The 14,425-nt window shown below is 37.3% G+C and overlaps 1 protein-coding gene across 1 annotated transcript; it reads right to left on the bottom strand.

Moving 5' to 3' along the window:
- Positions 1 to 509: 509 nt before the first annotated feature.
- On the bottom strand, positions 510 to 11,133 carry LOC147222172 (eukaryotic translation initiation factor 4E type 3-like). Its single transcript, XM_086168900.1, has 7 exons — positions 10,831 to 11,133; positions 8,507 to 8,579; positions 6,081 to 6,175; positions 4,933 to 4,993; positions 3,970 to 4,036; positions 3,711 to 3,866; positions 510 to 3,103 (listed from the first exon to the last, which is right to left on the bottom strand). The coding sequence occupies exons 1-7, from the start codon at positions 11,013 to 11,015 to the stop codon at positions 3,057 to 3,059; spliced, it is 684 nt and encodes a 227-aa protein (XP_086025026.1). The 5' UTR covers positions 11,016 to 11,133; the 3' UTR covers positions 510 to 3,056.
- Between the last annotated feature and the right edge of the window lie 3,292 nt (positions 11,134 to 14,425).

The following is a 14,425-nucleotide window of genomic DNA, read 5'->3' on the forward strand; positions in this document are numbered from 1 at the left end:
ATTTATAACACAGTATGAAGTATGATAGTATGATTTAATCTGCTCTTTAAGTGGCCTTTTATCACCCAAACAGCTGCCCATATTCATGGATTAATTTAATAATTTGTGACAGATCCACGTAATATTTGAGGGAATTGTTATTCTTGTGCTGGGTTTGGTTTCCTGAGCCGAACCCTGCTCATAAATGATGAGAGGAACTAGCAATCTGGTATTCATCAGGAGGATGGACTGGATGCACAAACAGCCCAGTGTGTGATGTGAGATTGCAGGAATTACTTTAATGGAGAAGCCATTTAAAGTCATTCATCTCCACCCTGCCTTTAGCCACACAGTAACAAGTGTGCTATGTCACTCTGTGCAAATCGGCTAATCGACTGTAATGAATAAAAGCGACCGGGAGCAGCTGGAAGAGGAAGAGTGAAACAGAGAGGTCTTAACACTTGTTTCACATGTCAAGAGAGCCAACACATTTCACTGTTGATGGATAAAACACACTGCAGTGTTTTGACTTTCATTTCTATTTTATTCACTGAGTTCATGTCATTGCAAAAGTCAAAATTACAAGGAGATATCGTCATTTTACAGCCTCTCTAAAGGTTTCCACCGGTCCAAAGGTAAACTATAAACATGTTGGTAAAGACAAACAGCAACCCTTGGGGCGATCAGTTTACTGCCGCCCAAAGTGCAACAAGCTGTGGTCACTTCGTTGTTGGTTTGGTATGTTGAAATACAAGTCGCTGTGTGTTTTAAGTGTTGTTGGTAAAAGAAACAAGTAACAACACATTGGAGATGCTATTTGTTCATGTGTTGTAAGATTAAGAACAAAGGAGGCAGGCTGCAGCAAAAAATGATCTACTCCGCAGTTTTTAACATCTCTTTTACGGCCCCCTTTCACTGGTCAGCAACCAAGACCCTCTCATGTCTGATCTCTGTGTTTACCATTGACTCCCGGTTTTAATGATCTCCTCGATATCACAGTAATCATAAACTCCACCTCCTGTCGCCAGCAGTGGGAGAAAAGGCCCAGGGCAAGCGCAAATTTCTGTCCCATTCCAGAAGTTCATCTCTGTCAGTAACATCCACTGCTCCATGTCTTGACTTGTGCACATTCTGGCCATTTCTGATGCTTTGGAGCAGTGCTCTGAAATAACTCGAGTTCAATAGAGATTAATTATATTAAACGGTCGTGACAGAAAACAGTCGCCAGCTCCCATGCGGTTTTCTATTCCTCAGTGTGTTTGATCCAGTGTGCGCATCACGCACTGCATGAAACATCAGACTCAAAAAAAAAAAACAGACTGACAAGTCTACTGGCAATTGGTTGGAACACAATTACAATATATCTAGTCATTCCCATTTTGGTGGAAAAGCTATTCACGTCTTACACATTTCCTGTACTTTCAGTCGCTGTAACAAGTTATTTTTAACCGTGTCCATATTTATTGACTCAGTTTCAGGCAGGGGTGTCTGAGGAGAAAACTCTTTACATTAATGGTGTCATGCAGAGCGGACACACCACAGAACAATTGAAAATGCTAAACATAATGCAACCCACTTACATAAGCTCCATGTACAACGGACGCATGACTAAAAATAAAATTCTAAAAACCCTCTCCTGAAAAAGACCACAGGGTACTTCACGCTATGGTAGAACTGCAGTGCTATTTTAAAACATACACACATTCGCAAAGTTAGCCCTTTCTGCTCACAACAGGAGTGAGCCGACACCTTGTGCGGCCCCAAACTGGGTGGCTTTTGCGAGTGATGGAATCCAGGAAATTGCATCTTTATGTGCATATTCCTTTGGAGAACATAATGTCTACGCGTGTCTGTGCGACTTTGAAACAGTGCATTGCTTGATCAGACCAGGATTATCTCTTTGTGTCGTGGCTCACATTACATATCCCAGTGAGTAAACTACATGTATGTGGGGGAAAACCAACAAAAGAAGTGCTAACAGGAAAAAATGTGCGGTTTATCATCAAATTGATGAACAAAACAATTGATTAGTAACACTCGTCTGAAACGTCACATCCGGTGTTGCGGGGGACAAATGACAGGAACCTTTCAAGATTTTACTAAAGAAGGCAAACGATAGATCTTTTCCATCTCCCGATTCCTTTCACTTTCGTAGCCAAGTTTCAGGCTTCAGGTAAGGAAAGTCAGCAGGCCCCACGGCACTTTTCACAGGAAGGTGGTGTTGTGGAGCCATAAACCAAAATGCTCAGTGAGGCTGTTTTTCAAATGGCCCCAATGACGGCGTGATGCGTTCTCCGGTCCGAGCAGGTTCAACTTGGACGACAGATATTGACGTAATCATTGACGGCAACATTTCAAGACGGCTGCAAAAGATGGTGAGCCACACTTGGCCATTTAGTCTCTTCATCTTTGCTGCAAACTACAAATACTCTGGAAACCAAAATCATATACAACCTCTGGCCTGGCTCTGCTCAGACACAAAACACTTGAAAATCTGTCTGGGCTGACTTTACTCTCTCAAATACAAGACTGATCAGTAGTCTATAAGGACACCGATAAAGCCTCAAAGAGACAAGCAAACATTGGTAGGAACATCAATCTCTGTCTTTTCTTAAAGAATTACAGCTAAACATACCAATAGCATCTCTTGGATACAAACTTCCTAAATGACAGAAAGGTGCTATGGCACTTGAGAAACTGACGGTCAAGATATATGACTTGAAAAATATCGATCTTATCAAACATTCAAGAACAAACTGAGTAATTGATCTGCTACAGGTAACGATTGGAGACCAGAGGCTGTGCGGAGACAAGGACCACGGCAGTGCACTTCAGGACAGGAAAGAATCATATCTAATACACTGAAAAATGTATAAGGGATATACATTCTCTGAGGGGCTTGGAGGCTTAGGACCCTCATCTAAGTGAACAAGGCATTGGTCATTAAAATTTATAAAAATAGATTGATAACATTTCCTTGAAAACAGAATTATATCCTGAATAAGGTTGTGGACAGCGCCTTCGCGTGAAGGCATGTACAGAGTTCGGCTTAAAAATATGATGTAAAAGTGCATCATCTAATGTCTTGAACGTCCTCCCTCAAAGGCGTGATGATCCATGTGAGCTGCAAAAGTCAAAATGATTTGGTCAATGATTATGGTCATTTATTTTATGAATATATTTTTTTTTAAATTTAATATTAGTGTAATCGTTAGTGGAAATGGACCAAAGTAAGTCACTTTTTTTTTTTTATTAACCACATAATGTTGATGTTGCAATATTGACAACAGCACAACATAATTTCCCATTAAAAAAGGAAACCAAAGAAACACAGCACTTATCTTTTCGTTATTAATTCCTATATTTGTCAGTAATGATATGAATATTTTTGAATTAGTTCATTTCATATTTTTTCATTTCTTTATCAGAAGAATATGAATGACTAACATTTAATTGGGTCGTGGCCATTGCCAGGGCCATTTGAATGCACAATAACATGTGTGGCATTTAAGTTGCAGCATTTTCTGCAACGTCAAAAAAGCTCCGACTTGCCTGCGGCTGACAAACCGTTAAATCATCCTCTGGAACACTGACATGCTTGGAACCGAGTCCTTCAAACGTCCCCCATCTTTTTCCTGTATGTGTGTGTGTGTGTGTGTGTGTGTGTGAGGCTGTTGTTCATGTTTCTAATTCAAAAGTCCATACTCAAAGAAAATAAATGGAATACTTACGTTTATAAAAAACTGCTTTAAAAGATATGTGCGGGAGAAGCTCGTAGATTTTCGACAGGATACTTGCTTCATTAGCAAGAGATGCATCTTTATTCCACACTTGTACGACATCTTCTCGATCCCGAACGCTAACGCTGACGCCAACCACCTCATCATCTGGGAAGAGGACAGACAACAGCTGACAAAATAGAAGATGCAGCTGCAAAATATATATCCATTTGGACAAACGCAATATTTGGAAAAGGACAGGACGTAGTACCTGAGGCACAGTAATCTGCAAACTGCTCGCCAATAGTAGCAAGTAACAATTCTTTCCAAACCGCAGACTGAAATAAGGACACACAGTTAAATATAGTTCAGCTCACTGAACTCTATTAATGTAATTGTAAAGTCACTAGTTAAGAGTCATGCAAATCCTATTTAAATATGGTCACACATTCTGTGTGCCCAATACTGGAATTTGGTTACAGAATGTCATTAAATTAAATGAATAGCCAAAAACATAAACATGGACTTCAAAAAAAACAAACAAAAAGGAAACACGATATCAACATCACACGTCATGAGTTTCCAAATGACGCACTTGATATGAGAAAACCAACTTAATCCATCAACATTAGTGCAGTAAATGTTTACTTATCAGAGCTTTTAATATTGACCCACACATACTGATAAATGTGGGGGATGGCTGATAAATCCCTATAAATAATCTGTACTACACCAACAAAAACGCACGCATCTATATAAATATCTATGTATCTCTGTCTATATGTAAACACATACATAGAGAGACAAAGAGAGGTGCAGTGCAGTATCAATATAGAATAAATAAATAAAAAAGGTTAAATCCTTGTATGGAAAACTGATGTTGTTTGTTGTGGTTGTTATCTGAAAGGCTCCATTTAAAAAAAAAAAAAAAAGACAGCTTCATAAACAAGAAGAAAAAAAAACTTGGTCTGGCATCACATGAACTGGTTCTGGTTGGTTTCAGCCATCGAAATTTGATGGTTAGATTGTTCTTACTAACTTTATCCTTTTAAGTATCTTTAGGATTCAGCCTTCGCAACAGGATGACACTGAGGATGCGCCATTTGTCAAGAATCAGAACGAGATATTTTACACATAGGCAAACTCTATCTGCAGAACACTGCAGATAGAAACATGAAAACAGCCCAGTTTACATAATAGAAAAACAAAAGCTTGACAGAAGCAGTGTACCTACAGTGCTTTCTTTTGGTATTTTCATCTTCCACACTCCTCCTTTTGCATTGCTTTCTTCTTCCCTGACGGTGCAAAGATAAAAATGTGAGACAAATCAGCGATTGCTGCAGTGTTGATCTCCTTTGACAAGAACAAGAACAAAGGGAACAGTCAGGAGTAAATAAAAGCTGCAAAGACAAGCTGCTGAGAGTGGGACATTGACGATGGTTCGGTTTAATAATGACATAAATATGTGGATAATTGTAAGCATCAACCAGACCTAATCTGAAAGAAGTTCTTCGTTTTATTCACTTGGGAGATTAATTTTCATTACTTAGTGACTTCATTGTGTTTACATTTTGGATACATTGTTTTATTTTTTTTATACTGGAATTTGACATGGTATGACATTTCAATTCTGGAAATCTATCTAGATCATACATCATACATACATATGTGTGTGTCATGTGTATTTACACACACATACATACAACATACATACAGATACATATATACCCCCAACACATACACACACACACACACACACACATATATGTATAGATATGTCTGTGTGTATATATATATATGTGTGTGTGTATAAAATATATACATGTGTATATATAATATATATGTATGTGCATGATGTGTATATGTATATATATATATATATATATATACACGTATGTATATACATATATATAGGGGTGTGTTTTTTTGTCGTGTGTGTGTGTATATATATATATATATATACATACAGCACACACCTGTGTATATATATATATACTTATACCAAGTGTGAATATATATGTATATGTATGTATATATGTGTAAGATGTGTATGCGTACACACACACACACACACACACACACACACACACACACACACACACACACACACACACACACACACACACAAACACAAACACACACTCATCAATGACAATCCAGAGCCATGGCCTGTATGCTGAAAACAGCGGTGCAACATGGTCAGATCATCCCATGTTATAATTCACGCTTCTAATTATGCACTGACATAGTCTATTAATTACACTATATTATGTTATTACATGGCACAGCAGTTAGTGTATGAGATTCGCTTAAAATGAGCCATCTGTTCCAGGCCATGGGGGAATAGAATTATAATACAGACAACAATATTGAGAGACTTACCACAGTGGCCTCCGTTCTCCACGCATTAAGTGATAGCTACATCTCAGAGGCAGGGCTGTAACTGGAGGGATGTTGTTGTAAACACTCCAGAAAAGCTGCAAAACAGAATCATAATCCGAAAGCATTCTTAGCCTCATAAACCCCATGAGCTTTCATTAATATTTATGTGTGTGTGAGTGTGTGTGTCTGTGTCTGTGTGGATGTGCCTGTGTGTGTAAGACACAAACGCAACAGTAGGCCACCTTATTTCTGTACATGTAAGAATGTTGGTTTTCTTTATCAAAGAATAACAATTGTGCATTGCGTTGTATATATATATATATATATGTGTGTGTGTGTGTGTATGTATATATATATATACATGTACATATATATGTATATATATAAACATATATATATGTACATATATATGTATTTGTATATATATGTATTTGTTTATTTATATGTATGTACACACACACACACACACACATATATATATATATATATATATATGTGTGTGTGTGTGTATTATACATATATATGTGTGTGTGTGTAAACAAACAAACTAGCTGGCACTTAACTGGTTATATGAGTGTAATGAGTTAAGGGTATCTTCTTATTCAATTAACTGAAAATAGTTTGATTTAATTTTCATAAATTTTATTATTTCAGTAAATGATTAGAGAAGTTCCTCTATATCTGTATTGCTAAACAAAGACACATGGAAATATTTCAGGAAACCAATACTTAGAACTTGGAAACAAGGGTAGTTTTATCAGTACGTTTGACATTAATCTATACATTAATATAAAGTGTTATTTACTTCAGTGCATGCATTTAAACTGTCGAATGTCTTATCTGGAGTCTGAATTTGTAATGAATTTGATGATTTGATTAACTTAATTTTAAAATTGTTGTACTTTGCACAACCCAGCATAGTGACACTTATTGCTGAGAACTGTTGACAACCTTCATAAATGTTTCTTTTTTTTGTTTATTTGTTTTTTGAATGTTTAGACCGGACGTCAGGTTCCTACAATTTAAGCACAAAACACAAGCTGCTGTATTTTGCAGGTTAGCAGGGCTGGTTTAAATGGGGAGCAGGTCTTTCGGGAATTTCAAAATGATTCTCTCTTATGACAGTTTGAGATTTAAGAAGCACAAATAACACGAGATTGTAAGAATTGTTTTCTATTAGTGGAATCAACTGTCAGAATCAGAAATTGGTGCTTCCAATGCTGTGTTTTTAACTTGACATTGGAGGAGCCAGTGCTTCTGTGCATGAGCAGAAATCCATTTTAGATGCAATAAAAACTGAAACCATATAAAGTAGTAGCTATCAGTGTCCAGGCCCCTCATGGCACCTAACGGAGTCTGGAGGATAATTAAATGCTACATGCAGGGAGCAGAACAGAGCTGAATAATGCACTTATACCCATGTAAAAACGCATGTTTTACATATTAATGAACTGTGTATTTAAGTGCCACCCAGTGGTCAATATGATGAAAATGTTACACACAATCTTTCACAGATGACCTGCCCAGGTTTTATTTTAACACTATTTGGAGCGATGAGTTCACTTGCATTTCACGAGGACAAGTCTTTCATTTATATCTTTCGTCACAACACCCTGTTAATAGCGCGTGATCATTAGGGGACATTTGTAATGTCTGCAAGGACACGTGTCCCTTGCAGCCTGACTGTAAATTTGGATTATAACTTCAGCAGCTGTGTTAACTCTGTATTGTTAGCGAAACATTCTGTGATGGATGTTTCCAGTCTGCCGAGACTTTATTACTATGAATTGCGTCATTACATTTCTATCAGTTTGAGAGATGGGAACCCTGAATGAAGAGGGTCAAACCTTTTGTGCTTAACTGGATTGAAGTTGCGTTTTTTTTAAACTACTGAGATAGGACATAAATATTAACAAGAAAATCTGACAAAAGAACTGTCAAACATTAAACATAAAAGTTTTAAAAAGGTGACCGAGAACCAAGGAAAACGTTTGATAAATTGACCTATAAATCTAAATGGAATTGCAAAAAAATGTGAGAATATACCTATAAAATGCAAAAAAGATCTTCAAAAAAGCCAGAAATGCCTGTAAAATAGCAAAAAAAAACAAGAAAGAAATCTGAAAATGATGAGTAAATCCGTGTTTGATTTGACACAGCGGTTTACACGATTGGCGCAGGTGAAAAACTCCAGTCACAGACATTGTATGAAGAGCATTTTAAAACCCACTAATATGATGTGACTCAGGTGTTTGTTAAAGGTGCTAATGATTCATATTAATGATATAAATCTGTAATAACCTGATAAGTGCTGGCTCACATTTATCTCTAAATATCATCTTGTGTGAATTTGACCCTTTGCCAAGTCAGATACTTAATATCTACTTCGAGGATGAGGAGGCTCTTTAGACTGACATCAATATTACCTGTACAGTTTGCACCGTGTAGATCTTCTTCAGATTGGATTCACATTCGGCCGCCGTCGTCCCCGGTAACGACCTGTAGCAGGAAATGAAAACTGCTTCAGGCTCACAAGACGTTCCTTGATTCCTGACAACTCGAGGTACATTTCACTCTCTTCTGAGCTCCCACATAAGAACTGTGAAGCTGCAATAAACCCATATATGCACCACACATATAAACAAACTGAAAACAAAACTGAGGAATCAGTACGAGCTGCCTTTTTAGGGAAGATTCACTGAGAGTGTCAGAATATAACCTGAACTGATATGGATGACATGATCACCTGTCAATCATGTCAAAATCATGATTGTGTTGATATTTAATAAACCACAACCTCATGATGCGATCTGATTGAATGTGTATATCCTGTGTTTTTGTTAAAACACACCCCAAAAAGGGTGTTTTTTTACTTTTTACTTTTTACTTTCACCCCCCCCAAGAAGAAGGCACTTCATATTAATATTTGATAATAATCTAAGGTTTGCTTGATATTTCCTGTGTTTCTGTTAAACATAAGTACCTGAACTTTGCCAGCACTCAGGCCACAGGTAAGTGTATTTTCTGACTGATTATTTGTTTTTTACCACATTTTTTACTTTCACTCCCCCCCAAAGAAGAAAACACTTAATATTAATATTTGATATTTAATGTTTACTTAATATATCCTGTGTTTTTGTCAAAGATAACAAGTGCCTGAACTTTGCCAGCACTCGGAGGCCACAGGTAAGTGTCTTTTCTGACTGATTATTTGTTTTTTTTACCATGTTTTTTATTTTCACCCCCCAAAAAGGAAGAAACACATAATATCAATATCTGGTATTTGATATTTAATGTTTACTTAATATATCATGTGTTTTTGTTAAAGATAACAAGTGCGTGAACTTTGCCAGCACTTAGAGCCCACAGATAAGTGTATTTTCCAACTGACTACCGGTATTTGTTTTTTTATCACACTTTTTACTTTCACCCCCCCCCCCCGCCCCCCAAAAGAAGAAAACAAGTAATATCTGATATTTGATATTTAATATTTACTTGATATATCCTGTGTTTTTTTTAAGCATAAGTGCCTGAAATTTGCCAGCTGCAATATACCCATGTATGCACCACATATATAAACAAACTGAAAAACAAAAACTGAGGAATCAGGAGCAGCTGGCTTTTTTAGAGATGATTAACTGGGAGTGTTAGGATATAACCTGAGCTGATATGGATGACATGATCACCTGTCAATCACGTCAAAACCATTATTGTGTCCATATTTACTAAACCACCACATCATGTTGCGATTGGATTGAATGTGTATATCCTGTGTTTTTGTTAAAGATAACAAGTGCCTGAACTTTGCCAACACTCAGAGGCCACAGATAAGTGTCTTTTCTGACTGAATGTTTTTGCTTTTTTACCACGTTTTTACTTACATCCCCCCAAAAACGAAGAAAACACTTAATATTAATATTTGATATTTAATGTTTACTTACTATATCCTGTGTTTTTGTTAAGCATTACTGCCTGAACTTTGTCAGCACTCAGAGGCCACAGATAAGTGTATTTTCTAACTGGTTATTTGTTTTTTACCACATTTTTTTACTTTCACCCACCCACCCCAAGAAAGAAGAAACACATAATATTAATTATTAATATTTACTGTTTACTTAATATTTCATATTCATTTGTAATATCGGAGCCTCATTAACCCTTGACTTTTCCCAAAGCTCCCAGTAACACCATCTGTCTGACTTGATTGGTACAGAGACCTTTGACTTGTAAAACAAGTTTAAAGAATATATAATTCCTTCATGATTAATTTATTTTCTTAAGCAAAATATTAGTTAGCATTTATTTGGAGATTTTCCTTTTGGGAGGGAAGTGGGGTACATCGTCAAAGGTGACGAGATATGTTTATATCCATCGGCACATGAAAGAGATTTACATAACCTATGTTAGTGTGTGCGTGTGTGTGTGTGTGTGTTCCTCAGTCAACAAACTAGCCGTACGTTTCCTCTGCGTTTCATAATTCACAGGCTCTAGCTACTGTTTTTGGCAAACAACGGGAATTTAGCAGCACAATGACAGGGAAAAAATGAACTTTTTCCAGAGGGGCGAGAGAGGGGGTGCGTCGCCTGTTGGTTAGCAGGAAAAGCCAAGGGCTCTCCCGCTACCTCTGCACCCCGGAGGCCTGGCCGGGAGCTCCGGCCCTTGGATTGACATTTTCCCCCTTCGTCGTTACTGCTCTTGTTGCCCTGGAAAATCCATGACAACGCGGAAGGGAGGGAGTTTTTTTAGCTACCTGTCCAACCAGAAGGTCCAAGGTGAGTGCAAAGGCAACGATGTGGAATCGTCTTCTCGGTGTTTCTTTGTGATATTATCCAACTCTCTCTCGTCGATATCGATGCTGCTCTCCGCGGAGACGGTCCGGCTGCTCAGGACTCCTCTGTCCATTTGCGGCTCCGTCTGACCAACAGGCAGTGCCATTTTTAAACACACGCAGATAGTCTTTTCGGTCGATCCCGTGTCGATTTCCTCAATAAAAACACCCGGTTCAGCTTTATCTCCGGATACAGACACACTTTTTCCGCCCACCGCGCGATGACGTATTCACGTCACTTGTGACGTATTCACGTCACATCTGACGTAGTGGTTGCTCCCTCCCGGAGAGGAGAAGAAAACAGAGGCATCACTCTGTCTTGCTTTTGAAGGTCAACGGTTGACAAACTATCGCCATACCACCACATCTTTGCCTGATTTTTCTCGACGCCCGAGACGTCCCGACCATCAAGGTACAAAAATTAGTTTCATATTGAAATATTAACCGCAAAAAAACGCGGTGTACACGCATTTAGCAAGTCGGTCAGTTGAAGTCAGAAACGAGGAGTGACGATTCCGCCCTCCGAGTGATGCACCTTCTTGTTTCTAGATCTTCGGCTTCCAGTCTTGTGCGCCGCTGGTGACGCTCCAATATGTAAATTGAACCAAATAAAAAAATTGCAATTTACATATTTACATTTTTTGTCATCTTAATTCAACTTCAAAATCATGACTGGTCATATAAATGTACCGACATTATTTTGTATGTAATGATCCACACAAAATTAAAAAAAAGAAAAAAATATGGAGTTTCTAAATTCAATATTGATTGAAAATACTTATTGAAATATTCAAAGAAAATTGTTTGGCAGGCCCAGGTCTGCTCTACGATCTGGGAAGTTTACATGTCAGGTCAAAAACTCCGGTTCAGGTGCCCTGGATCCTCATTGAGGCCTGATCAATTAGTCTATTGGAATTGCGAAGTACTTACAAATGTGCCCGTTGGAATTGCAAAATATCTTCAGCGAGTCCATCGAATTGCAAAGTATTTTCCTTGTTCAAGATTGTTTTATTTTTTTAGTAAACACACCTATTTTCAGTCAGTGATCAGCAAGCAGTGGCATGAAAATTAGTAGATTAATATGGGAAGATCTCACAGTTAAATGAAAGTGTTATTGTTAAAGTATACTTCAGAAATGCAACAAACAATAAAGTTGGTAGACTCCACCGCATCACTAACTTTGGAATTAATTATTATTGTAACTTGCAAATAATCAAGCACCATCCAAAGAATGTTATTGGACAATTTGCAAATAATATATTTACCTTGATAGGCTCCAGCACCACCTGCAACCCTGAGAGCAGGATAAGCGGTAGAAGATGGATGGATGGATGGATGGATGGATGGATGGATGGATGGATGGATGGATGGATGGATGGATGGATGGATGGATGGATGGATGGATATTAACCTTTTTACTAGACATTTACAACTCATTAATAGCATGCTGTGTAATAGGCTACATACATTTAAAACTGAATAAACAAGGAAGAAAGAAAACAACATACTTTACAAATGTAAAACATACTCAAATGTCCAACAATATTTTTCAAAATTGCAAACCAATAACAAAAAATATTACATTTTAAAATGCCTGTAAGGAGCATTAAAATCAATTATTTATTTATTTTTGTTTAGTGAAATATATTTCAAGTTTCACAAACTTATCTATTGTACATTTTATCCGTGCATTTGCAATGTCCAGCCTCTGAACATTAATCAACACAAATACCATGAGTCATTCCTGAAATGAAAAATAAGAGATGATGAATCATGTTTACAGTTCATCAGTCATATCGGGTGGTGTCATTTTCTTGAAGTTTGAGTGAAATGTGTAATGTCTTTGAGAACTGAGCTTTGTCTAAGGCATTTTACGGCCCGCAGACCACATCCCTCCCGCTTTGCTTTTTTATCCGTCCCGCCAAACTATTTTCTTTGAATATTTTAATAAGTATTTTCAATCCATATTGAATTTAGAAACGCCTTATTTTTCCTTTTGTTTAATTTAGTATGGATGATTCCATAAAAATAATGTCAATACATTTATATGATCATTAATGATTGTAAATTTGAAATAAAATGCCAAAAATTGTAAATATTTAAATTTCATTTCTTTATTTGGTTCAATTGACATGATACCTTGTTGGCCCGCACAAAAAAATTAAATACAAGAATAAATGTATGAATGTATAAATGTTTAAATGAGCCCCACCAGCCAAAATAATTGGCCACCCCTGGTCTAAGGGTATCTATTTGGAATCCTGCTCGGGATTTCATGAAAACTAATACCCCAATTCTAATCCTCCACATAGAGCCCCCTCTTGTCTGAATGCTTCCTTAATGGTGTCGCTGCACAGATCAGACAGCAGGGGGCGCTAGTGACTCACTGTCGCAGCAGGTGCAGCTTGTATTAGCCACATGATGCTGGCTGCAGTACATAAAATGGCTGTGAGCTTTATAAAAGAGCTGAAAAAGAAAATATGTATTCCCGGATTGTGGGTTATTTGACATTTCCTGTCTTTAAAAGAGAAAAGATCAAACTGCCTGCACATGTGTATTTTTCTGATTCTGCCATGTTCAGAGATGACGCCAACACTTGCATACAGCTAGCAACAGTTTTTTTCTTTTGATTTGAATTAAAAAAGAATTCTAGTCTGAATTATGAAACATTGGACAACTTTGATTAAACTTGCTGCTGATACTTGTATCTTCAAAAGCTTGAGTTTGACAAAATCCATCCCCTGGTTTTGTGACATCACAGATCATTTGCATTCAAAATCAAGCAGAGAACCCATCTGATCTGATGGCACTTTATTGTAACATAGATGTTTTTTTCCATTAACTACTTCTCCCTTGTGTGTGTGTGTGTGTGTGTGTGTAAATTCATTACAGCCAGATGTGTACTCTGGATTTGCACATGTGTAAACATGCAAAGTAAATTATAATGTTATAGTTATATGTAATGGGATTTGCAGGCGGATACAATTTGTGTTGGCAAATCTGTCATTGCAAATAAGGATATTAAAAAAAGCAAACAAATACATACAGAAATAATCAAGTTAATAAATACATTTTAAAAAAATCCAGGTGTTTAGCTCTGGTTCCTGAGACCTACACAGGTCCTCCAGGGTGGTTTTTCCTTTCGGTTCTACATTTTTGTTATTCCATTTGTGTTTTTTGTTTGTTGTCCTGTCACTCCCGCCCCACTGTGAAAAGTCAGAGACAATGACAAAACTGACATTGCCAACAACACAACTGAAAAAAAGGCGGGTTCTTCCGCACACTTGACTCTACATAATGAAGTCAGTTCTGTGGCTGTGAAGAAAAATACATTTGCACAGGAAGGGATTTCTCCAGGGAGTAATGTTCTACTCCTTAAAAACATATCTGGAAATCAATAGATAGAGAGAGAGAGAGAGAGAGAGAGAGCGAGAGATAGAGAGAGATAGAAAGATAGATAAAAAGATTGATAGATGGGGATTGATAGATAGATAGATAGATAGATAGACAGACAGAC

This window comes from Fistularia commersonii, chromosome 21 (genome assembly GCF_037954325.1).
Source record: "Fistularia commersonii isolate RoL2024-O1a breed Wild chromosome 21, RoL_Fcom_v1.0, whole genome shotgun sequence".
Classification (NCBI taxonomy): domain Eukaryota; kingdom Metazoa; phylum Chordata; class Actinopteri; order Syngnathiformes; family Fistulariidae; genus Fistularia; species Fistularia commersonii.